General features: G+C 43.6%; 1 protein-coding gene across 1 annotated transcript in view; it reads right to left on the reverse strand.

The window, feature by feature from the left end:
* The window catches only part of LOC121610935 (neuroendocrine convertase 1-like), a 158568-nt gene that overhangs the window by 53467 nt on the left and 80762 nt on the right, over positions 1-24339 (reverse strand). Inside the window, 6 exon segments of the mRNA XM_041943263.1 lie at positions 11324-11427; positions 12119-12340; positions 12757-12929; positions 16326-16414; positions 17258-17337; positions 18118-18155. Of these exon segments, the coding sequence (XP_041799197.1) occupies positions 11324-11427; positions 12119-12340; positions 12757-12929; positions 16326-16414; positions 17258-17337; positions 18118-18155 (706 nt within the window).

Here is a 24339-nt window from a genome sequence, read left to right on the forward strand (position 1 = left end):
AAACCCTCGACTCGGGAATTAATTATTGAACCGAGGGCTTTTCTCCCTCCTAGCAGTCCGCGACACAGATCTATTTATTTTGGAAAAGTCGTTTTGCTCTTAAAAACACACTGTTGGCTGAGAACCCAGTTTACTGCTATCTCTCTCTCTCCCTTAATGTTTTCACTCCTCTTTGCTGCACAGCCCCTGAAGGGACATGTGAATAGGTTTGGGCCATGAAATTAATCTGAAAACCCCACGACCAGCATCTACCATCGTGCTGGTTAAACAGAAGTATTGCTTATGCTGTAATGGACTTAAGATGAACTGAGCCGTTAACTTGTGAGGTTTCTCTCACATAGAGGTGGGACTTTTCTTCTCTGCATTACCTCTTTGTATCGATGCTGGACCATGTGTTTTCTCCTCCTGTTGGTTTCAGTTTGGCTGCAAGAAAGCACAAATCCACTATTTATGGGATTTGGTACGCAGCTCAAGCAGAAGAAGATGAGCTACAGCAAAGAGTTCTTTAAGACTAATTTCTATTCAGTTACCCCCCTAATTATTTCTGACCTACATGCCATTACATTTAATATAAACCTTTCTTTCAGTATTTTTTGAAAAACTAATTCTACGGGGCCAAACCTTGCTTGACATCAACTGCTGCTCACAAGCTAAGACAAATACAAAAGCGTCTGAAAAAATGATGGAGGGTGTTTTTGCGAAGCAGTTTTGCTTTTTTGTTGCTGGTGTGCATCAAAAACGCAAAATCGCACAGTGATGAAATCAGACACGACTGTCAACATGTGAAACTCCCACAAACCCAGTCAACTATTGTCACTAGCTGAGCACAAATAGCATCACCAACCATGATAGATCTGCCATTTTTAGTGTACACTTCACCCCTCCATACAAAAAAGACATAACAATGTTACACAGTAGTAATAAAAAAAGCAATTATTACAAGAATAATCCAGATTTCAGCTGCAAAGTTGCAAAGAGGGTGGGAGCGGACGCCTGCAGAGATTACTTGCCGAGCTGGCTGGCGAACTGCAGCACTGTAGTTCAGAAGCTGACCACTAACATGTGAGTACCATCAAGTACGTCTCACTGTGTGCAAACCATGCCCTGTCTGTGGAGCAGCGACTCCAGTGTGGGAGGGTTTTATACAGCAGCTAATACGACACACTCTGGTTTTCCACAGGCCACTTCATCATACAAAACATCTCCACACACACAGGAGCACAAAAATGATTTCAAACAAGCATGCAGGCCAGTAGGTGGTGATAGAGTCTACATCAACGATACGTCAAATACCACAGAAGAACGTTCTGAGTTGTGCGCTCATTTTGCTATGAGAGACATATTTAGAAAAAAATTATTATTTTCATGTATTTGTACAAATTTAACATCTTTCAGGCACACGGCCTAGCAGTGCTAACCAAACAGACACATCACTCAACTCACCCAACTCGACATCATCATATCACCAATCGCTATTGACAAAAGGACACACAGAAAGCAGAGTTTTTAAAAATCATCTGTTTCAGTGACCTAAAATGCAGTGTGAAGGAGAGGCTGAAGCAGGGAAAAATGTTCGTTTAGCAGAACATCTGTACACTCATTGTCAAGACCTCATTTTCTGGCTCCTGGTATCGCACATGCCAGCTCACCTTCACGGCTTACTGGGACACATGATGAGGGTGGAGTCGTCATTGATCTTTTCCTTCTATGGCAAGTCAAAATGTCTGCTTTGAAAACAGCCTGTTCCCTCAAAGCTGAGCAATGGCAAGATGGCTCTCTCTTCGTCAGTGGATTCAGATGTCGAAGTTTACCAACGTTGAAGTCAGTGTGAACAATTTGAATCCACAGATCACACTGAATCCATACGATTAATTGATTTCTCTCCATAATGACGCTGTGTGGCCAAGCCTTTAAGCTGAAAGACATCTTACAAAACAACTCATCCATCAATCATCCATTCCACTCACACATGAAGAAGCAACACAAAAACTTTTCAATCTTGACAAAGCTCAGTGAAGGGATCATGTTCGCTGTCATGTATTATTCCACTCTGTGAAAGCTGTATTCTTCACTGTAAAATTATAATTGCAAACACAGACTTCTCCGGCAGGACCAGAACCAGGAACTGACATCACTCTTACAAAGTGAAAGTAAAATGAAAGCGTGTTGTCCAGCACGCACGCGAACACGGCCGCGTTGCGGCTCACGGGAGACTGGGGGCAGAGTGCTTCAATATAAGAGCCTCCTCCAGACCCTCACAGCCTTCATCCCCTCGCCAAGGCTCACAAAGCAGCACAGCAGCCGTCACAGTGAGCACACAACTGTTTACAAATCCCCAGTTAATAGGATCAGGCCTCATTGACTGAGCCGCTCCAATGTGTCTGATGTAATCTATTAGCTGTATGATAGTCAGTGTCTCAGCCCAATCGATAACCCTGGGCCTCCATATTGCTCCACTGTGGACTTTTACTCCTCTTTAGTGCTACTTAGAATGCAGACTTAGTGACTATAAAGTACGTGTGTGTGTGTGTGCACGCAGAGGTTTGTGTCCATCTACTTGCATTGTCTGTCAGACCACTTGTGTGAAAGTTGGAGTTATAATGCTGGAGTGTGTGTGTGTGTGGGTTTGGATGTGTATGCAGTAGATGTGTAAGCCTGCATGGGAAACGTGTGTGTGCACAATACTGTATAAGGTGCTGCAGTGTGTGTATGTGCAATGTTCAATCATTAAACACACATAGTGCAGCTGATACTTAGGCAGACGTTAATTCTGTAACACTTTAATGCATGAATGCACGGGGGGATTGCGTGTGTATGTGTGTGCGTCGTGTAATTGCACCTGTGCACGGGTGTATTACTGTACAACCGTGCACATGTGTGCATTAATGCCACTATACAGTAGATGGTGTGTCTGGAAGCGCATGTTCGTGCATCTGTTTGTGCGCGCGCTGGGTTTGTGTGGGTCGGAGTGTGTCTGTAGCTGGTGTAACTGGGTTTCCAATTAAGTTGAACCACAGGCTGGATCAATGCTAGTCCTGTGTGTGCAGGAATGAGCAGCCCTGGGCCCTCAGAGCATGCCCACGAATAATTTATCACTCACACTGGGCCCAGGCAGAGAGGAGGAGGAGGAGGAGGAGCAGAAGGAGGAGACGGGGAGCACAAGGACAAAGTGTCCAGCCCAGGGGAGAGAGCGCGAAAGATGGGCAATCGAGGGGACAGAAAGATGAAGGGGTGAAGAAAGAGAGAGAGACCAGGACCCAGAGGAAAACACTGTCAGCTCCCAATCATTTACAAGCATCACACTCAACAGTTTTTCTGGTAAACAACCATTGAAAATGAAATTCTGTAGGGAGCACAAGCCACCTAATTCTTTTCTAACACAATGTACTGCATGTTTGCAAACGCTGGAAGTAGTAAGAACGATGGAAATATGTAACATAGGATCAATCACTTTTCCAGTAATTGCCTTTTGCAAATCAGATATCATCCAGTCAATGTCATGAGCTTCTAGTTTTATGTAGATTTGATCACACACTTATTGCATTATTCATTGATACTATATAATATATAGACTATGATGTGTCATGTGGATTGAATATCACATAACTTCTTTTTCTTTCCATTCTAACCAGAAGAATCAGAGTTTCACTGGAGGTTTATACACACATTGTAAACACACACATTATACAGGAAACGTCCTGAAACTTAAATGACATAATACGCTGTTTGTAACTGCCCTTATTTTCTGATCTGATGCCCACGTCGACAGGATGACATTTGTCAGTGCCTTCTAAAACAGTTACAAATCGCTGTTTAAGAAAGGGTCGGTTTTATGACGTGACAACATTATGGTTATGGTTTGATGTAACCTTTGTGTGATGTAGTTTAGCAGCAGTAGCTCTGTCACTTGAACGTAAAAATATGTTGCTTTGGTGCTTTCGCTGAAATGACGCTGCCGTTTTTGTTGGAAGGACAGGTTCGTTGGATCAAGATGAACGCCATCCCTAACTATAATTTACTGCAGGGGGTGCTGGTTAAACTTCCCCATTCCACATTAAATACAGTCTTTTACGGTTATTCATCTGTTCAATTTTGTCTGTAAGTTAAGGTTCATTTTATGAGGAATGTGTCTTTGCATGGACGTGTGTAACAAAGTTTCATAATGGGGAACGGGCAAGGAAATAGCATTGATGCTAGATTTTATTAGCAACAACTTTTAGTACAAGACTCAATGCTGTTTTAAGGTCTGTATCTGTTCTTAACACCAGCAACCGTACAGCATTTAGTTTATGCGTAACACGTATTAGACACGTCCGACACAGCATCTCTGACTGTGATGCTGTGTATGTTGTTATGAGGCTGATGCTCACGTTAGTATTACACATATCTTAATCAATTCCAAACAGAGAGGTTTCCAGATTGTACATTTTGCTAAAAAAGAGCTCTGGTATCGTATCAGTACCTTGACTTGACAAGTTGCATCTCTGGATATGTGTAATTTTGTGGCTTGAAAAGGTCCAATTTATAAATATGAGTCATCATCAGCTTCAACTCAAATCAATAATGGTCTTCACTCCATCGTGGATCATGGACATATTTGCAGCCAGGAGAGACTGATGTATTTATATTCACCCTAATGCTTGCTTTACTGAAGCTCAGCATGTCCAATTTTCTTGTTCTTTTCCTTTTATTTGAACAGAAACTAAAGGAGATATCGCCAACAGTCAAGCTTGTTAGTCAGCAGGGTATAATGTGTTGGTACAAAACAAGCAGCAGTTTAAACCCCACCGTCTCATCCCAGGCAACACATCTTCTGCTTGGACACTTCCCATTTAGCTCTTCTGCCGAGCCGCATCGCAGCTTTAGTTGAAAGGTAGAGAAACTAACATACGTGGATGTACATTTACAGAGAAGCAGAGAAACACCCACATATAGAGACATAACAGCAGAGGTAAAAGCAGACACACACACAGATACACACGGATATGCACTAACATATTCACACGAGAAAAGCCAATCATCCACTGTGTCGTAACTGCAGAAACACACATGATAAACATACAAACACTCCCACGGACACGCAGAACACCGAGTGCTGCACAATTACATACACACATACAGTGTGTCCCCACCCTGTGGCACATCAGAGTCCAATGCTCTCTCCATCTCTGCCCTTAGTTCGTCTCTATTAATCTCACAGTAGCGAGGCGTGGACTGGTAAGACGCTCCACATCGCTCTGTAATCTTCTCTTAATGTGCTGCACTCTAAGCCTAAGTGAACCCATTTGGAGTGACTGTGAGCAGACTGAGATTCCTCCCATGTTATCTGAACAAGTGTTACTAATGGGTTTATCAATTAGGCTAAGTCCAATAACTGCATGCCTGCAATCTCCTTTAAATACACTCCACTGGCGTAGCCCTGATTTCTGTGGTTAATGAGTACACGTGTACGCACACAGACACACACTGCATGTCTGTATCTATGTGTGTGTACATATTTCTGTGTGTGTAAGCCTGTGTGGGCATGTTTGTGTCCTTGAGTGGACCAAACTGTGTACTTCTACTGTTTGTGGGTGTTCATATATAAATCCATGTGCATGCACAGTACAAGAGTTGTGCATGTTTGTGTATCGCTTCTTGTGCACCAATACTGTATACAGCGTGCTGTTTGTGTGTGCATGTACACAATTTTTGTGTATTGTGCACCCCTCCCCTATACGGGAAAAATAATAGTTTAGTTTAAGCTATTTTTCAGTTAATAGAAAAATTATAACGTTATTTTTTGTAACATACTTTTGTAACCTGATAACCTTTGATTGATCATTGTTTTATAGCGATGTGTTGAATTAGTGACTAAGTAATTCTTGGTAGTCTGGTTAAAGCTGGTTTAAATGTATAACATTTTAATAGATCATCAGTTGCTCCTTGGTTTGAATCATTTCAGTGGGGTACAGCAAAAATAAAGGAGAAACTGTTGAATCCTACATTACACAGGGGTCATGTTGGCTAATGTATAAAGGCATGCTTGAAAACACCAAAGAGAGTTTCACAGGAATGTGATTATGAGTATATCAGCATCATCACATACAAGTCATACCAGAAAGCTCTGTGTGTTTTGCGTGAGAGGTCATACATGCCAGTGACCTTCAATGCATTCCAAATGAAAACCATTAGCGCAGGAGGCGCTCTCACTGAGGACGAGTGTGTGCGTTTGAGTTAAGACCAATTAGAGGGAGTGGATTCACTTTTCCATGTACTCTCCCCACTGAGATCACTGGCTGATTACTCCTTAACTCCCCACAGAGAACATTATATACACTATTTCTCCTATTCAATCAATGGAAACAGACAGAAAGAGAAAGTGGGAGAAAGGAAGTGAATTTACTATGATGGAAAATATTTCTTTGGGTGTAGAAATGTGGCACAATACATGACTATACTACTATGCTGGTTGTAGTCCCAATATGAAGTGATCATTCAGTGTAGATAGATTTAATATGTAAGAATGAAAATAAGAATTACATTCATTACCTTTGCTTGGCTGGTTTTATGTAACTGCTATATACAGTTAATCAGGCTTACTGTACTTTCTATATTTTCAGAACTGAGACGACACACAATAAAATCCATTAACAATCTGTATTAACTAAGAGGAAACCTTTTACTTTGGTTACTGCAGCTGACCCATTATTACTCTGCATGGAGTAAGCATGGAGCACTAGAGCCACAGTGGATGACTTTGACGTCTCCTGTCACTAAACTGCAAAATGGACCAACAGGTTAAAGGAGGTTAAAAGATTCTTTATATTTTTTTTTATCGCTGCTGTGTCATTAAGTGAAAGGACTTGCCCAAAATAGTTCACCTGATCACAGCGCAGGGCGGCTGGGGTTAAGGAGGAGACAATCCATCCTTCCAGGCAAGCCTAATACACTGGAAGGGATGGAGAGGGAAATGGACTTCTGCAGGTGTACAATCCCAGAACGCGAGGTGGAATCACAGCAAAACAAAATGTTCAGCTCCATCTGAACAAATGGATAGACCGGATGATTGAATGGTTGAGAGAAACAGAGATAAAGTGACAGAGAGGGTGACGCGGTGATAAAACGAACAAAGAAACAGAGAGAGACAGACTGACAAACAGGATGAGCGAAGAATTGATTTACCCTGATGGTTTGTTGGACAGGCGTCAAGACGGATGGATGGAGACGGATGGAGACAGACAGGCCAACATAGTGTCAGAGAGACAGATAGACAGTGACACCTTGACACTGTGGGGGCAGCACTTACAGGTCTTCTGGTAATATAGACAACAACACACTATACGCCCATTTAGGCTCTCTGCCATTTTATATCAACAATGTATGTTGCAATATCGGCTTTTCCCTGCAGAAAACCTTCACATCATACTGCATCAGAAATGACAAAGATGATTCATTTCCACGTCTGTGCAATTTCATAAACATTTAGCGTCTTATCACAGTGTGATAATATGCTGTGGAGCCCTAGTTACAGTGTTTGCATTTTTCCAATCTGCTCACTTCTTTGACAAATTAACAAAAGATGAAGCAAAAGATTGCAAGAAAACTTTGAGAATTTCTCATTGGACACAGAAAGGCTCCAATTCTGGAGAGTGTAGTCGCATGAAGAGAAACTGGAGGTGGAGATAACAGAGTGATTGACGGAGGGATTAAATCTGTCTGTTAACTGAACTGCAGGTATGTGCAAATATAGCAAGTCTACAGAAGATGCTTGCTAAAATGGCCTGTGTGCCAGTGGCATTTGTGTGAGTTGGATTAATTAGACTATTTAGACTAGTATTAGACTTTTATTATCAAGTCTACAAAAGTTGAGGAGGTTTTGAGCTAAATGCTAATGTCAGAAAGAAAACAGGCTCATGCTCATGTTTAGCAGGTATGGTGTTTGCCATGTTTGTGCCAATTCATCTGGTAGATATTGAGATTTTTCACTGGGTAGATGAAGAAAGTGTTGCTATAGGAAAAGTGAGATCACCAAAGTCATTAGGATTCATCCTCTGGGCACCACTGACACCTGTCCCAAATTTCATGGCAATCCGTCCAATGGCTGTTGAGATATTTACTGTAGTCTGGATCAAAGTGGGGGCCATCAATACACAGTGGCATGCAGAACTTTGGTCATCCCAAGGCATTTTAGCTCTCAGATAACTTTTACCAAGATCAGGTAATTAGCTTCATAGTGCTGTGGCTCAATCACAACCGTCTTTAGGACAGGTCAAGTGATGCAAATTTAAGACCTTTAGAAATACTGTGACTCCTCAAACCTTGTCTCAACAATCAGAACCAGAGGCTCCTCTAAGCAGCTGCCTAACACTTAAAATAATTGATGACCACAAAGCAGGAAAAGGCGACAGCAAAGCATTGTCAGATAGCTGTTTGGCAGTTCGGTCCGGACGACCAGCAAAACTTTCTGAGACAACTGCCCATTTGATTGCTGGAGAGGCGAATCCAAAACCTGTTAGACTCTGAAGAGGTGGTGCACTGTTCTACTGTGCAGCATCACCTGCACATATGACCTTCATGGAAGAGTCATCCTGCAACAAAATCCAGTGTAAGAAATACGATGACAAAAGGGTTGGCTTCTACAACAGGATAGTGAGCCTAAACACCTCGAATTCCACAATGGACTGCCGGTTTTGCCATGGCCCTCACAGTTCCCAGACCTACATGTCACTGCAAATGCAAGATGGCCAAAGAATCTCACAGAACTAGAAGCCTTTTGCAAAAGAATGGGCGAAAATCCTTGTAGCTGGACACAAAAGGCTGTGATACTTGTCAAAGGGGGTGTTACTAAGTACTGACCATGCAGGGTACCCAAACTTTTGCTTCGGTTGCTTTTCCTTCTTGTTATTTTGAAACTATTTTGCTGCTATTTGAAGCCATTCACAGTCACAGAAGTTGTGACCAGAATAGGGGCTGCTTACGAAATCCTAAAGTTCCAAACAAGTTCGACCCCTAAACATGTGTGACCCCTAAAAATGAAGCAATAATGTCCTTAGTGTGGCACAGTTATCAGTAATACACAGTCCTAGCAAAGACTGATCTTTCATTCTTGGACTTTGGATCGGAAGGTTTTTTTGAGACCTGAAAAGGTGTTCTTATCCCTTTAATTATCTGCTGGTCCCTTCAGTTAATCTTGGGACCCCTTAGGATGCTGGAAGGCTGGCAACGCCTGCTTTAACCCGATTTGATTTGATTTGAGATGGTCTTAATGTTGTTCCAGAGAATTTGAGACTGACAAAAGTACAAATCTGGAAACGCTTCAGTGGCACGAAAACACAAAGATATGTGTCTCTATATGCAAATGCTTAGGTGCTTGTGGGTGCTATATATGAGGCAGGTTGTCTCTGATGAATGGGGATCAGAGGGAACGAAGAATGGCAGAATATATGAGTGAGTGTGGCTGTGTGAAATGTGGAAAGAAAGGGTGAGACACAGAATGAGCAAGTGTGAGAAACAGAGAAAGAGAGAAACAGAAAGAAACACAGACAGAGAGAGAACCCAGCTCCATAAAGACGTGAGCTGAATGCTGCTGATCTGAGTGAGAGAGGTGATATATAGTTTAGTCAGTCGCAGTGGGTCACGACAAAGCCTTTAACAGTAATGTCCTGGGAGTCGCCTCGCCCAGGGGACCCGCGCTCCATTTTACAGCCAAGCGACTGAGACTGAGACGCCGTGGCATGACAGCTGGAGCAGTAAAGCCGGCCTCTAGTACCATCCATAACATGAAGGAGGCGTAGACGCCGCTGATACCACCACAAAACACCAGGCCCGAGGCCACACCGACAGCTGGCGAGGGAGCGATGAAGAAAAAGGGGGCTTGGGAAATGGTAGGAAGTGGCAGACGAGACAAAGGAGGGAGAAGAGAAAAACGAGCGAGGAGATATATTTGGAGATTCAGACAGAGGAGCAATAGATGATCTACATCAAAGGAGGGACTAAAAAAACAGAGAGAAGGGGAAATGGGCAGGAGAGACGAGGTGCAGCTCAAAGGTGCAAGGCGCAGAATTCTAATGCAAAAATTCTTGCAGTCGTCTTTTAGTGTTGAAATGATTCGTCAGTTACTTGACAAGTCAACCGACTGAGAATCAATCTCCAGTAATTTGATAATAGAGTAATTGTTTAAGTCATTTATAAAGCTATTTGAAGACGTCACTTTGGGCTCTGAGAGACTGTTATGGGCACTTTTTCATTATTTTCTGACATTTTACACACAAAACAGTTAATTAATCATCACAAACATAATTAACAGATTAACTGAAGAGGAATCAATGTGTCGAATTGATTTACTGTACAGCAGAGAGGTCCGCTGCTTTACTGCACACAACGGGAGGGGGGCGCTGTGTTATTCAGCACTGTTGCTCAGTACGCAACAGCAGAAATCAAGGGAGGTGAAAGGCTAAAGAAACAGACTGCCTGCAGCCACAACAGTGGCTCTGTGAGGCTGGGCTAGTGGTGCTAAAAGATAAAAGCTAAAGTCAGCATGCTCACAATGACAGTGTTAACACTGTGATGTTTATCAGGTGTAGTTTTTACCATGATCTAGCTCAGCTGAGGATGATGAGCTTGAAACTTGAACAGATGAAAATTTTGACCCAAAGAAAAAGTTGAGATCATCAGAATAGATGTGAAACCATGAAAATTTACAGCAAATCTTATGCCAATCCTTCAGGTAGTTTTTGAGATATTTAATTCTGGACCAAAGTGCTGGGCTGACCGACCAATCAACAATGGCATCACTGAGCCATGCCGCTGGTGTGCTTCATCATCATGAGTTGGAGCCCTAGTCTCTGTTGAACTGAACACTTCAGGTTGTGTGAGATCAGTTAGATTTGTGTTGCTTTACAGCAGAAGGGGAGACTGCTTTAGTGCACAAAATAGAACGAGGGTACTGTGCTTCCACGAGGAACAGAGCTGAACATTTCAGAACAGCACACACTGAGAAAATTACTTCTAACAAAGCTGTCTTCTTCAGACAAGACAAAGACAATGTGTTAAGGAGGGACACGGGCGAAAATAGCAAAAACTCTTCTATAGCACAAAGCACAGGGGGGAACATGGGTAATGTGGTCTTAAATATGAGACAAAATGACACTGACAAGACCATTTGGCAGAAAACAGAGCCAATCAATCATCACAACCATAAAGCAAGCGCCACGCGGCTGGGGACTGACACATTGCTGACGTGTCCTTGAGCAACACACTGAGCGCCTACAAGAATCAACAAGGTACCACGTTTATTGTCGTAGTGGTGGCGTGCAGTACGGCAGGGCAGACAGACACTCACTTTACTTCCAAGACAAGAGCCAGGATTCCTGCAGCAATCGGAGCAGCGCTGGATGTTCCTGGAAAGTGTGTGACACAGCCATCAGCGACGCTGGTCACCGTCACCTGGACAGATAACAGGGCGAATATGTTACAAGATATGCGCATGTTGCATCAGCACACAGAGAAAAAAGATGGGAGTGTGTGAGCTGTCCTATCCAACGACTCCTCTGAAAATGGATTTCTGTGGGAGGTTTCTGGAAAAGCAAATCTGGTCCCTACACTGCAGCAGCTACAGCACCAGCAGCAGGCCTTCTCTCTCATTAGAACGCATCAACACAATTTTACAGCGATGATAATTAAAACCAACTTGTGTCGAGTCTGACCAGCTCCAAACGTGGGGCGGAAGAGGGCAGGCATCCCAGCAGACGCAGGTGATATCACACCGCTAAAATTGGCAGTTGTGTTTCTGCAGCCCTGGAGTTGGCACTGCGCTCCTTCCCGGCTTTTCCGCTGCTACCTCCACCATCAACACTTCTTCCTCTCCCCCTCTCAGCCACTGCAGCCAGGCTTTACCTCCAATTAACACTCGTTTGCTTCTGTGTGTGTGTGCGAGTGTGTGTGTGTGTGTGTGCGCCCAGCAGTCACCGAGGTCATTTGGCAGGTCTCTATAAATATCACACCAGTGGCTGCTCTTTAACAGGCTTCTCACAGCTTACAGGAGCCAGAGAGCAGGGCTGCTGCCATGCACACACACACATATATCACCTCATTACTGATGAACACAGTCGTTAGAAGTGTTATGTGGAACACGCACAGTAACCAGCGGTAGCGAGCCTCCCACGCCGGCCCCTGTCAGAGTGACGGCCATCACGCCGGGGCAGGGCTCGCCAAAGGAGGCGGGCTTCCCCGTCTGAGAGACAGCACCGATGGCAATGTTGTAGATGGAGTTAACGTAACCGTCCGCGCCGCAGTGGTCGCGCTGCATTCCGCCGTTACCTGCCGCCCACACGTAGACGCTGCCCTTTCCACCTCGGCCCTGACCACACAAACAGAGGGACGTCAAAGAGAGAGAACGAGTGATTATGAAACATTTTGGTAATTTAAAATGAAATTCTGTTTTTGCTTGTTTTGATATGCTGAAATCTGGATGGAAAAATGTGGGAGCGCAAATGTTTCATATTTCTATAAATTCACAGATGATTTCAGCCATATTTTGTAGGTTAACCATGAGTGTTGTGCTTCTGTTTCTTGAAAACTTTGTGCCATAATAACGTATGATTCAATTCAATGAACATTTTCTGAGATCTGGAAAATACACAAGTGTATATTTAAATCCATCTGTGTAATCCAACGCTCGACATTTTGTCCTCCCAATCTCGGCTTCACTGGCAGTGTGGACGCCTGCTTTCCATCTGACAGATAGCCGTGTGAGCTCGGAGATGAAAGCCGTGCCTTGTGAGCTCCTAGCCGAAGGGCTTGCTTTGTCAGGCTCTTCGGCCCGTCCATCTCGGCCCCGTCGTCCCGCGGGCCCCAACTGCAGACGTAGATGTCGATGAAGTGGATGTTGAAGGTCAGAGCTGTGGCCTCCATGGCGTCGGTGACGGAGCCGTCTAACAGGCGGATACCTGGACGGATTGAAAAGGTCACGGAGAGTTCGGAGAAGGGCTTGTGGAGAGAAGGAGGACACTCGTCAGAAATACACCGCAAAAGCATTTTGTGTCCCGCTGCTGCTTAAAAACAGACATGAGGATTCTGTTTTTCATGTTCTAAAAGTTAATGTGATATCCCATCTACAGAGAGATGATACAGGAACAGAGCTATAACACAATACGCATCACAAACACACTGTAAACACACGGCAGCTGGCGTACGTTAGAATCTGCTCCTGAGCCGCTCCTTTTCTGTATGTTTCCTCTGTGTCTGCTTCTGAGTCTGTTTCTTTGCTGTTTTCTGTTTCTGCATTATTATTTTTTTAAACAACAGTGTGAGAGGTTAACCTAAACTAAAGCATTTTGAGAAAGCACATGAATGCGATGGCAGTAACTCAGCCGTGTCATGAGCTGTAAAATAAAAATGCACGGTGATTACTATCTTTAGTTTTTTATTTAGTTTCTTCTCAGTGGCACTAGTTTTAGCTTATCAAATGTTGGAAAAGAAAGGTCTTCTGGACAAAATGTCTTTCCTTTTTTGCTGGATTATGAGTCGCCAAGGGCCATTCAAAAACATCTAATATCCACCCTTGTAGACGTATAAGCTGTGCTGGTTTCTGGGGTGGTGCCAGGCTGTGCTCAATCATTTACCAGCGCAGTACACATTAGAGTTCGGATGCGTGTTAAACACAGTCCACAAACTTTAGAAACGTACTGTTGAACATTACAGTGGCAATACTGCTGGCAATACTTCCAATATGGCTGCGGCCGAGGTTGCCATGAAATGTTATATTCTGACATCAGTGGATGACAGAATAACTAGAGTGGGAAAAAAAAGCTGAGGGAAGTATTTTCTTCTATTCACCTCCAGGGAGTCTGTCACTGTAACTTAGCATGCTATCAAAGTTTAGAATAACATCCCAATATGCAGCGGGCATATAATGCACGGGTGGATGTATGGATTGCTTCACATTTTATAACATTTTTTCAGTATGCTATTGAAGAATTGTATGAAAAAGGGGCAGAGGTTCAGGCTGCAGCGGCTTTTAGCAGGAAGCAGACCCACTTACCTCCTGGTGCGTGAGTGACGCCACGTTCACTTAACACAACTTATATATATAACATAACTTTCAGTTTCTTCAGTTTGGCACAAACGCTCACTTGGAGTCAAGGATGAACTGTTCTGAATTCGGTGATCAAAGGTCAAAGGTCAAGGTCACTGTGATCTCACAAAACTGTAGTCTCCTGTAGCACTGAAGGAACCCAGATGTGTTCCTTTGTCTATTTAGTGTTGAATATGGAGAGAATAACAAAAAATCCTTTCTTGAACCTCCTGAGGTAAACATTCAGCTGTCTGGTTGCTCAATGCTCCACAATGTTCACTAGCTAGTTAGTAACTTTTTGTAAAATTAGTCATGTGATCAATATAAAAACACTGATTATAACCGCTTTAAGACTGCCGCTTTAACCCGGCTAATTAGCTGCTACCTGTGGATGGCTGGCACACACACACACACACCCTGGGCAAAACCAAAAATAAATAAAAGAAAATAGTATCAAAACCTTACTTTTGCTTTCTTGAATATATTTTTATAACTGCCTCATTGCCAACAAGTAGGCATGAATAACAATGTTTAATTCTGCGCCTCTCATAAACTGTTGTTCTCCCCAACAGATATTCTTCAGCTTACCACTTTAAAAACAGCCATGTCTAGAAAACCTGAGGAAGCTTCTCAGATGAAATCTTTCCACTGAAGGACATTTAAAGATGAGCTTTTCTGGTGATTGTATTGTAAAAAACCGTTTGCCTCTTCTGCTAATTGTCTTATATAATCTGCCTGAAATGCATCAAAATGTATTTCAAAGACAAGACGACACACTTCCATCTGTTGATTCATCACAGCGTAGACTTTCAAAACAGCATCCCCTCTAACAGGACGACATAAATTCACAGAGACTTTCCAGTAAATTTGCCCAACAGCAGCAGACAGAGAGGTAAAGCTCAGCCAGCCCTCACTGTCAGACAGTGAGCACAGGTCTCAGCAGCACCCACTAGTTCAACATGCATCTTTCATTTGGGTCTCGGCCCTTCTTCTCCCGAGTGCGGGGCTCTGTTTATGCGTTGGGATAAAACAGACTCAGCCAGGTGAAATTAAGCCTAACCAGGGAAAGAGATTCATGGTCTCGCCTCACAAACCGCTTTTTTTTCTTCTCCTTTTTGTCAATCCTGCAGGAGGCTCTCATCAGCTTCTGACAAATGAGGCAGGGTCAAGGGTCAAAGCTCACAGAGCAGAGTTCAAATGTCAGAGTTCAACCAAGGGATTCTTTCATACTCCATGTTTCATGCTGATGGCACCACTGTATGAGATTGGTTTTGAGGCGTTCAGAGCTGAGGGCTGTGGGAAATTCTCTTATGGAAGCACCGTGTATTCCTCATTAACTTTTGCTTTATAGCGCTCTCAGCGTATCCTATAAAAGTCTTACGTCACAGAAAACAGGCTACTTTGTGTATTCGGTTCATTCACCCTCGCCTATGTTACAACCAACACTAAAAAGCCATTATGGAAGCTCCCACCAAAAAAATAGAGCAGTTAATTAGGGTCAGCATGGCTCAATAGCGGCCAGCCAGCGTGTAGTCTGTCGCATTCACACAAACCCAAAACCAAACAGCACAAAACTAACGCTGACTGAGTAAGGCTCAACAGACTACCAGAACTACAGACAAAACAGAACAACAAATATTTTCCATCATGTTCTGCCAAATTTTAGAACAACAAGCCACACAAATATGGGACTATCCCTCTGATTTAGGAGCATTTGCAACGTCATACCAAGTTTTAAATACCAAGTTCTTCCTATCGAAACAAACCGCTGTGCTGGACATGTTTGTTTTCTGTATTTTGAACAGGGAATCTCTGCAGAATGTGGGCCAAAAATGTGAGCTTGAATTATTTATTTTTGAATGCATTCAATGCATTTTGTTCAATTGTTTTCTGAGGTAAATCTAAATAAGGCTGGTTTCAAAGCACCCTTTCACGAACCTTATTCCATTTTCTACAGCATGTCTGCCGTGTGTCGCTTATTTAAAGAGCCACACTGTCCCTCACAAACAAATTCATCTTGTTCTTGTTGAAGGTAATGCTCATATTCAGCATTTATTGTTCAGATTTTAGTTGCTGAAATGGGAATAAATGATTTTTCTTTTCTTCTTTTTTTTTGCGTTATCACATAAAGCGAGTCCGCTTCATGAGACAGGAATTGTGGCTTACTACAAGTGTTTTTGAAAATGTCATGTCATAGTCTTGGCCACGGCAGTACACCCACAATGCGCTGCCTCCCACCGTCTCGATAAGGCTGCATTGTCTTCCTCACCTCCGATCCTGGCATTGAAGGCGATGCCCACACCACAGTAGGAGTTGTTGGCCTCCATGGCAACTTCCCCTGCACATCGGGTGCCGTGACTGAAACAGAGGGGGAATGAGACGTCAGCCACACACTGAGACTGAATATGCAGAGATGTGAGTTTTTGGATGTGCTGACCTGAGCACACCCCAAATGAAGCCTGGACAGACAATCACATCCTGGTTTGAAGACTGGTGCAGGAAACTGCAGCATCCTACAGCTGACTTCCTCTTCATATGTAGCTGTTTGTATTTACTACATTTTCTAAATCTAACATCATTTTCTGAAATTACATTGTGAGTTCAGTATCCTTCAGTGGGACAACTAATTGACTGTTCGCAAAGCTGATCCCCTTATTTAGCCTGCTATTGCTCAGTCTGTTAAGCTTCCTGTTCTCACACGGCACAAGTGCAGTGATAACAGTGGCAGATTTACAGCTGGAAATCATTAATCATTTATTTGGTTTCACGCAGAGGTAGACGGAGGCAGGCTTCTTCTTCTAGACTCACCATGTGCTGCATAGAGTGGCTAGCTACGTCACAAAAGCAGGCTTTTAGGAGGAGAAATAACAAATGTATTATTAGCACTATCTTGGGTAACGTTGGGTGGTGTTGCTGGAATGTGAATTACACCAAATCCAATAAAGAGCAGGACAGAAATGCCAACATTAGCCTAAGTAGTCACAGTGAGGAAACACTACACAGTGCATGTGCATCAACCCTGTAGCCACATAAAAAGCAGGTTGCTAATGAAAGGCAGGGCCAGGTTTTGTTACGGCTGTGAGCTAGCGAGCCCAGTGTGTAGGCCTGAACGCTTGCATCTAAACACACTGTTTAATAAGCTTGTTGTGTTTTCAGTTTTAAAAGGCTAATTAAATTGGTCGGTTTACTGACAGTCATTACCTGTTCTCCTCATCTCTGACAGGCATGGGATCATGAGACAGACCGTGTGAAGCACGCAGGTCAAAGCTGGCGAGGGCCTCCTGCGATCCAGACAACACAAATGGAGCACAGAGTAACGTCACGTGACTCAACGCACAAAACATCAGAGCGACATGACAGGAAATGAAGGAATCCCATGAAAAACTCTTGGTAGTGCCACTTGAATTAGTCTGTCAACATATTTCTTGTGACTGACGGCAATCACTGTCACACAGGAGATGCCTCTGACTGTGTCTGCGTGTCTCTGCGTGGTTTATGTGCGCCTCATAAAAGCGAACGTGTTAGAATGACTTGTTTGCCCGTGCATATAGGCATAACGGGAGGAGGATGTCTTGGCAGCAAGCGGTACAAGAGCAATTATGTATCTCTCTCTCTCCAGCCAGGTTTATCCATGCCAGACAATCTGCTCTGACAAAGTACAAGTTGGCCTGTGTGCTTCAAACTGCCTATAGGATTATATATGACAAAGCAGGAACAAACTACAGTCACTCCACATATGGTTTATGGCCAGCCTCAGAATAAAACTGCTTTATCACTATATTATTGTGTCAGGTTTTAAGTAATGGAGAAAATGGGAAGTTTAAAAGAAAATCACGACACAGATTTCAGTCTAATGAAAATCCAAGTATATGTGTGTAACCAAACAGCACTGATGATAAATTACAGCCTCATAAAAGGACAGCTTAATCAGAAATGGCAGCTGCATACCCATCCCTGAGATCTACTGTACAGAAGATAACAAGAGTGATGACATCTTACAGCGCAGCTTTAAATGAGATCAGTTATTTGTTTCTCAAAAAACACACTTTAAGTTTACTTACAAAGTTTTTCTTCAGGTCTTCGTTTGCATGATCTACTCCTGAAAACAGGGAGGAAAAAAAAACTCATAAATGATTCACAAATCAAACGGTGATCTGCAAAGGTGGTGCCGGGAGGAAACAGGATGCTCTAGACAAAGATGTTTAAAAAAAACAAATCCTCAATTTTGATGGTTTGGTGCAGTAAAACGCTGCAATCAGAACATGTCTAGTTGTGCTCATTGTTTCATTATTGTCTGCGGAGCCGAGTGGGAGCTGTTTCAAGTCATTTGAAGTTACGGTGTGATAGACAGGTTATTAAAACTTTGAATTTTGAGTACCCTACTAATTGGTGTAATTAATTTGCCAAAATGTAACAGTGAAGTCAATTTTTATAGCAAGTTGTGTCAAGATCCAGGTTTTGCTGTATGAGGTATTCCACATGACTGATGGATGAGTGAATGAGCAAACGGGCTCAGAATAAGCTCTCGCCCCCCAAATTTCTATGTATTCATCTGCCCATTTTTTTACATTTCTTATTCTTTCCTTCACTCTTCACCTTTTCCTGCATTTTCTTTTCCATCCTCTCTCTCCACATCAGTTGCCTTTCTTTCACTCGCCCCCTCCCCGTCCTCCCCCCTCTCCTCACCCCAACCACCACCACCTCCTCCTCCTCCATCTCTGCTGCATCAGGGCTCCTGTGGTCTCAGCGAGAGACAAACGAATGAGGGCCCCAGGAGGGCTGCGCCTGCTCTGCCACACATCACTCACTCTCTCTCTTTCTCAATCACACACACACACACACACACACACACACACACACACACACACACACACACACACGGGACCTGCCAGCCTTTGTCCCATGCAGGCAGTGCCTCCGGGTTGTCATGGTAACTTGCAGTCGGTTTTGCCGTCGAGGCCTGATTGTGTTGAGCTCAGGCAGGAAGGAGCCCTGGGTGAGCGAAGCCTCATTGGAGCCTGCCACGACGTGCCATGCTGTGCCATGCTGTGCCAGGTCAACCCGCTACGTCCTCTACATAACCACTGATGCTTTATTCTCTCCTCGTCCACCACTTTGGATTTTCTTGCCCCAGACATACTTCTTCCTTTGCTGGCTGGTTGGTGTCATTTTGAAGTTTACAGGCAATTTGTTTTAAATATTATTTTTCTTTCTTTTTTTTTTTGCTCCGTCCTTTCCCTATATCACCTGCCAGCGATGAGCGTCACCTCGAAACCTGACAAGAACCTCGCTAACAGCCAACGCACACCAAGCTGGAGTTACTGATGCCGGGAATCAATCTCCAGGTCTCTATGACTGTGAAGCACATCTCAGGCAATTTAATTCTATCAAAACTACTAATGCACACATTTTGCATTTCTATTTGCGAACAATTGTGACTGATGAGATGCACTTCTACTTCAGCGTATACCTTCTGTCAGCTGGTATTTCCAGGACTACACACAGCCACAATTTTATGAGTGTAAATGTTACATCTCGGATCCTCCTCAGCATGCAAAGTGAGCAAAAAGAGCAGAAAATCAAAGAGGAAGATCATCCACTGAGATGCAGTTGATTTTGTTTAACTGTATTTTGCATTAGACTGCATCGTGTTCATAGCAAGTCAGAAAAGGGTAGAAAATGTAGAACCAGTTGATACTGAGCGTTTCCAACAATCACAAAGTTGTGAGGTTTTCATAGATTTTGAGTTTCTTATTCTCAAGGGAACAAGAGAAAGAGCTCTCTGGCCAAATTTCCTCCTTGCCTGAGCCAAGTTGGATTTCCACGCTGAACACAAGGCCAAGCGAGGATGCTGAGGAGGTTTTGCATACTCTGATTCAAAGTTTGAAGCATGTTGAGTGATGCTGTGGACCAACATGACGGCTTCATATGGAATTCAAGTCACTCATTAAGGAGTTTTGAAAGGTCAGATATCTCTTCCAAATCCCCCCTCATGCTGATTTGTTTTCCTCTTTAATCCCCCAACTTGATCATCAGTGAAATCAGATCAGACTCTCCCACATCCTCTGCTCCAACTCAGATCAATCAATCAATCAATCAATCACTTTAGCTCCAATATTTGTCTTTTTCACATCAGAGTCTCTAAGCTTTAATTCTCTATGATGCATTTGTTTGTTTTTATGTATTTATGCATTTATGTGCAAACCACGAGTGACTGAAACACAAAACACTAAATTACCACTCATCTTAAAAAGGGAACTTACACACACACACATGCAACTTTACAATACAACAATGTCCGACGATGGATTTCCCCCTTGCCAGACTGATAATATCTTTGAAAAAAAAAGGTCAAGATCATTTTAAAGGGTCTATTCATTCAAAAAATACAAAAATGTTTTTTACAACCTGAATGTTTCCCAGCACAGATCACAATGAACAGCAATGCAAGCAAGTCTGATCATCTCATCAGTTATGGAGAACTTGTCAAGCATTTAAAGGCAAGAGTTAAAACCAGAATATGAGACTAAAACTCCTTGGAAAGGACGTGTTTTTCCAGTGTGGGAGTGCGTCCCCTCAGCACATAAACAAACAGTGGCTCTCTGCTGCTACGTGAAAACAAGTGCATGTCTGCAGGAGGCAAAGCAGCCTGCTTTATTAAGAGCTCATCTTTGTTCCAACTCAATTACAAGAAAGACACCTTAGCGTGCATTCCCTCATGTTCCTGTGCTTCTGTGTGTGTGCGCGTCAGACCCTAACACGACGACAATCATGCAGTCGTGTCAGCGTTTAAACGGTGACACCATCACTTTTCCATTTGTGATGGAGAAATCTTGGGGAATTAACGTCAAGCTGCTCAGGAGGGAACAAAGTAACAAGTGAGCAAAGGATGGAGGGAGGAGGAAAGAATGGAGAGGGAGGGGAAGGGCAACTGGAACTATGAAATCTGCACCCAAACCCCCACCGTAGACTGACAGTGTGTCACTATTGTACTGTAAGTATGAGTATGTGACACCAGTAACAATGAATGGATGTGGTGTGTTGGTAATCACTGTGATAACAGGCGAGGCAAGTAAGGCAGTTTATTCATGTGACACATCATACTCAGTGAGACCTGCCTTACGAATAAAATACGATTAAAAAACAACAATTAAAATATTAAAATAAGATGATCATTAAGTAGTGCCGAAAATTAAAAAAACAAAACATGGACAAAAATGAAATTATAGGCAGCTTTGTTTGTAAGCTGCCAGATCACAGTTCAAAGTATGTGTAGCATAGCGAGAAAAGGATGCTTCCCTGTGTCATGCCTTGACCTGAGAAACAGAGGGGCAACCAGCATCAAAAGACCTCTGTGTTCTAGTGGGTTCATATAGAGAAAACATGTCAGAGACATTATTTGTGTAAAACTGGTTTAATATGACTGCTAGAGTATAGACCTGGGTCTTGTGTTTTCTGGAAATACTCATAGTATTTATCATTATGGAGACAAACACTGTTTCTTCAGTTTTGGCATTATTTAGCAAGAGATTGTTTTACCACATCCAGTCATTAATTTGCTAAATGAGCTGATACAGTATGTCAATGGGACCATACTCTGTAGACAAGACAAATGTAGATTTAAGTCTTGTCTGCATAAGTATGGTAAGCAACGTAACTGCTTTGAAAAATCTGGTTTCAGCATGTATAGGCTGACCAAAGGGGCTAAGTATTGACCCTTGTGGTACTCCACTTACTTCATAGATAGAGATTTAAAAAAAAAATCTCTCTTGCAAGTACCTGCACCAGAACAGGATGGGCCCCGAGAAGCCCAACACAGTTTTACATGTGTTTGACTGCATCAGTAAGATCTAATAGAAATTTTGCCTCAATTGGTGTTTTTTCAAAGGTAATTTTCTGATAAGAATTGGCGACCTCCATAAGATCACTCTAAACAACTAGGGGGGAGAATATCATCTAACTAACTGCAAAGTAACTGCTGCAAACTATACTTTTTGCTGCAGCTACTAACTGCAAGTAAGCTACGTTAGCCTTGCAGCTAGTGGCCCTATTAGCTGACTGACACTGCTCCAAAAGACTGAACCCAAAATGCACCTGATGGCTGCAACATCCTGAGAGTGTGTGTGAATGGGGGAGCAAAGAATCATGAGTGTGGGGCGCTTTGGACAGACAGCACTGTACCACTCCTGATGAGCAGGGTGGCACCGGGCATGGCAGCCCCTGCCATCAGTGTGGGAATGGTTAAATGTTGATGTGCTTTAAAGCACTTTGAGCGGTGGGTAAACTAGAAAAGCAGTCTGTTAAACATTTGATACGGGTCTTAAGTTGTTATATGACCTCACTGCTATCCTATGGAAGATTTCAATGGCTTGGCATGTACATGCATGTATCTATCGTGGTTCTCAGCAGTGCACACACGTGTACTGGGTCAGGATTGACGCATGCACAGCATGAGCATGTGTCTGCTTGGAACTTGTGTGTCACACGGGTCAATTTGAGCATCAAAACACTGCACCTTCAAGTATTTACAAGGATGATCTGAGTGGAAAAATGCATTCAGTCAGGTGTATTCACCCAGGTAGCACCATACTGCCATAAATACAGCCATGAACACACTCCAACACAGTCCAAGGTCTTCTGAGTGTGAAAGTAGAGAGCCACGTCCCACAGTTAGATGAAACACTGTAGGTGGTGGAGCCAATGCAAAACCCTCCATGAATACAAATGCTTTGAACCTGGCTGACCCAGTCTAGATTGTGATTGTGCAGGTGTGTGTGTGTGTGTTTCTGTGTGCCTTTGCTGCTCTGCATGTGTGTCAGCATTCAGCAGCAGCAGCTGCACTCTATCTCCTTGCTCCGGCAGCATTCACACCAGTCCTCAGGGTCAAACACACACACAAATCAGACACAGAGATGTGTCGGAGGCCATTTTGAGCCGACGGTGAGTCGTGCCTGAGCCGCCACTGAGAAAATGAGCCGACATCACTTCAGAGGAGCCCCCCCCCCCCTACACCTGGGGCCCCCGTCTGGCTCTCGCCGCTTAGCTCTCCACTGCAAGAGTTACTGTACAAAAAAAATAGCAAAAGTCAACAAGCTGCCTCTGCTACTGACAGGTGGAGTAGAAGAAGGGCTGAGACACATGAAGGAGGAGGTAAGCCAAAAAAAACTGACACCAGTATTTCTGTAATGAAGCTGTATGTGGCTGATAATTAGCATTTTGCAAATGTGAAAAGGGAAAAGAAAGGTGTGCATGTATGTGTTTGAAAGCTGCAGAGAGACGGGTGTGTATCACCACCCGCCGAGGGTGAGACTTCCTGGCCCTACACCCCCATCTCATTAATCAGCTCGGTATTTAAGACGGGCTGGAGTGGACACTTGCCTGTAATTAGCTGGCTTTGTCAAGGAGGTGTGTGTGTGTGTGTGTATGTGTGTGTGTGTGTGTGTGTGTGTGTGTGTGTGTGTATGTGTGTGTGTGTGGGTTTAAAGAAAGATCTTGGGGAGAAGACAGAGTCTGATGAGTGATACAGAGCGAAAGGACTGAGTTGGAAGGATGTAGAGGGAGCGTGGGTGATGGAAAGCCTGGCACAGGGAGGAAAGAAGAAGAGGACAGGAGTGAGAAGACAGAGAAGACAAGTTGGAGGAAGACGAGAGAGGGAGAAAAGGACTGTTGAGAGTCATCGGGGAGGTGAGAAACGAAGAAGAGAGAAATGAGAGAAGACTGAAGGGAAAATGACAGTAAAGATGCAGGAGAGACGGGGACAGCAGAGGGGATGTGGGGACGGAGAAGAGGTTGACTTCTAAAGTGGGACATTAGTATTCAAGCGGCACGCATTCACCGCCCCCTCACCACACCCCGCTGCCCTGTCTGCCCAGCGGCCAGCACTCCTCCTGCGGTGGACCCAGACACGAAGCTTCTGGTGGCAGAGGAAGTGTGTGTGCGCGATGGGACTTAAGTCCATTGCAGGTCTGCGACGCTTCCTTCAACAGCGCTCTTCACTTTAAAGGGACGTCTTTCTTTTTCCACAGTGTGTGGGTTTCACGGTTATTACCTCTGAAATTCATTATCAAGATTTTACCTGCAATTTAAACATTTTCTGTCAGTCAGTGGGCATCACTTGAAATTTCTTGTTACTCAACGCAAGTGCAAGTCTGCAGAGCGCCACACACCCACATACAGAGATGATGATCCAGGAGGGTAGACATACAGTGGAGCCATCGCAAGAAAGCGAACCAAGACTGATCTGCAGACATCAGCCATCGTGAATCAGTGCAGATTAAAACTCA

The sequence above is a fragment of the Chelmon rostratus genome, chromosome 8, assembly GCF_017976325.1.
Source record: "Chelmon rostratus isolate fCheRos1 chromosome 8, fCheRos1.pri, whole genome shotgun sequence".
In the NCBI taxonomy this organism is placed as follows: Eukaryota; Metazoa; Chordata; class Actinopteri; order Chaetodontiformes; family Chaetodontidae; genus Chelmon; species Chelmon rostratus.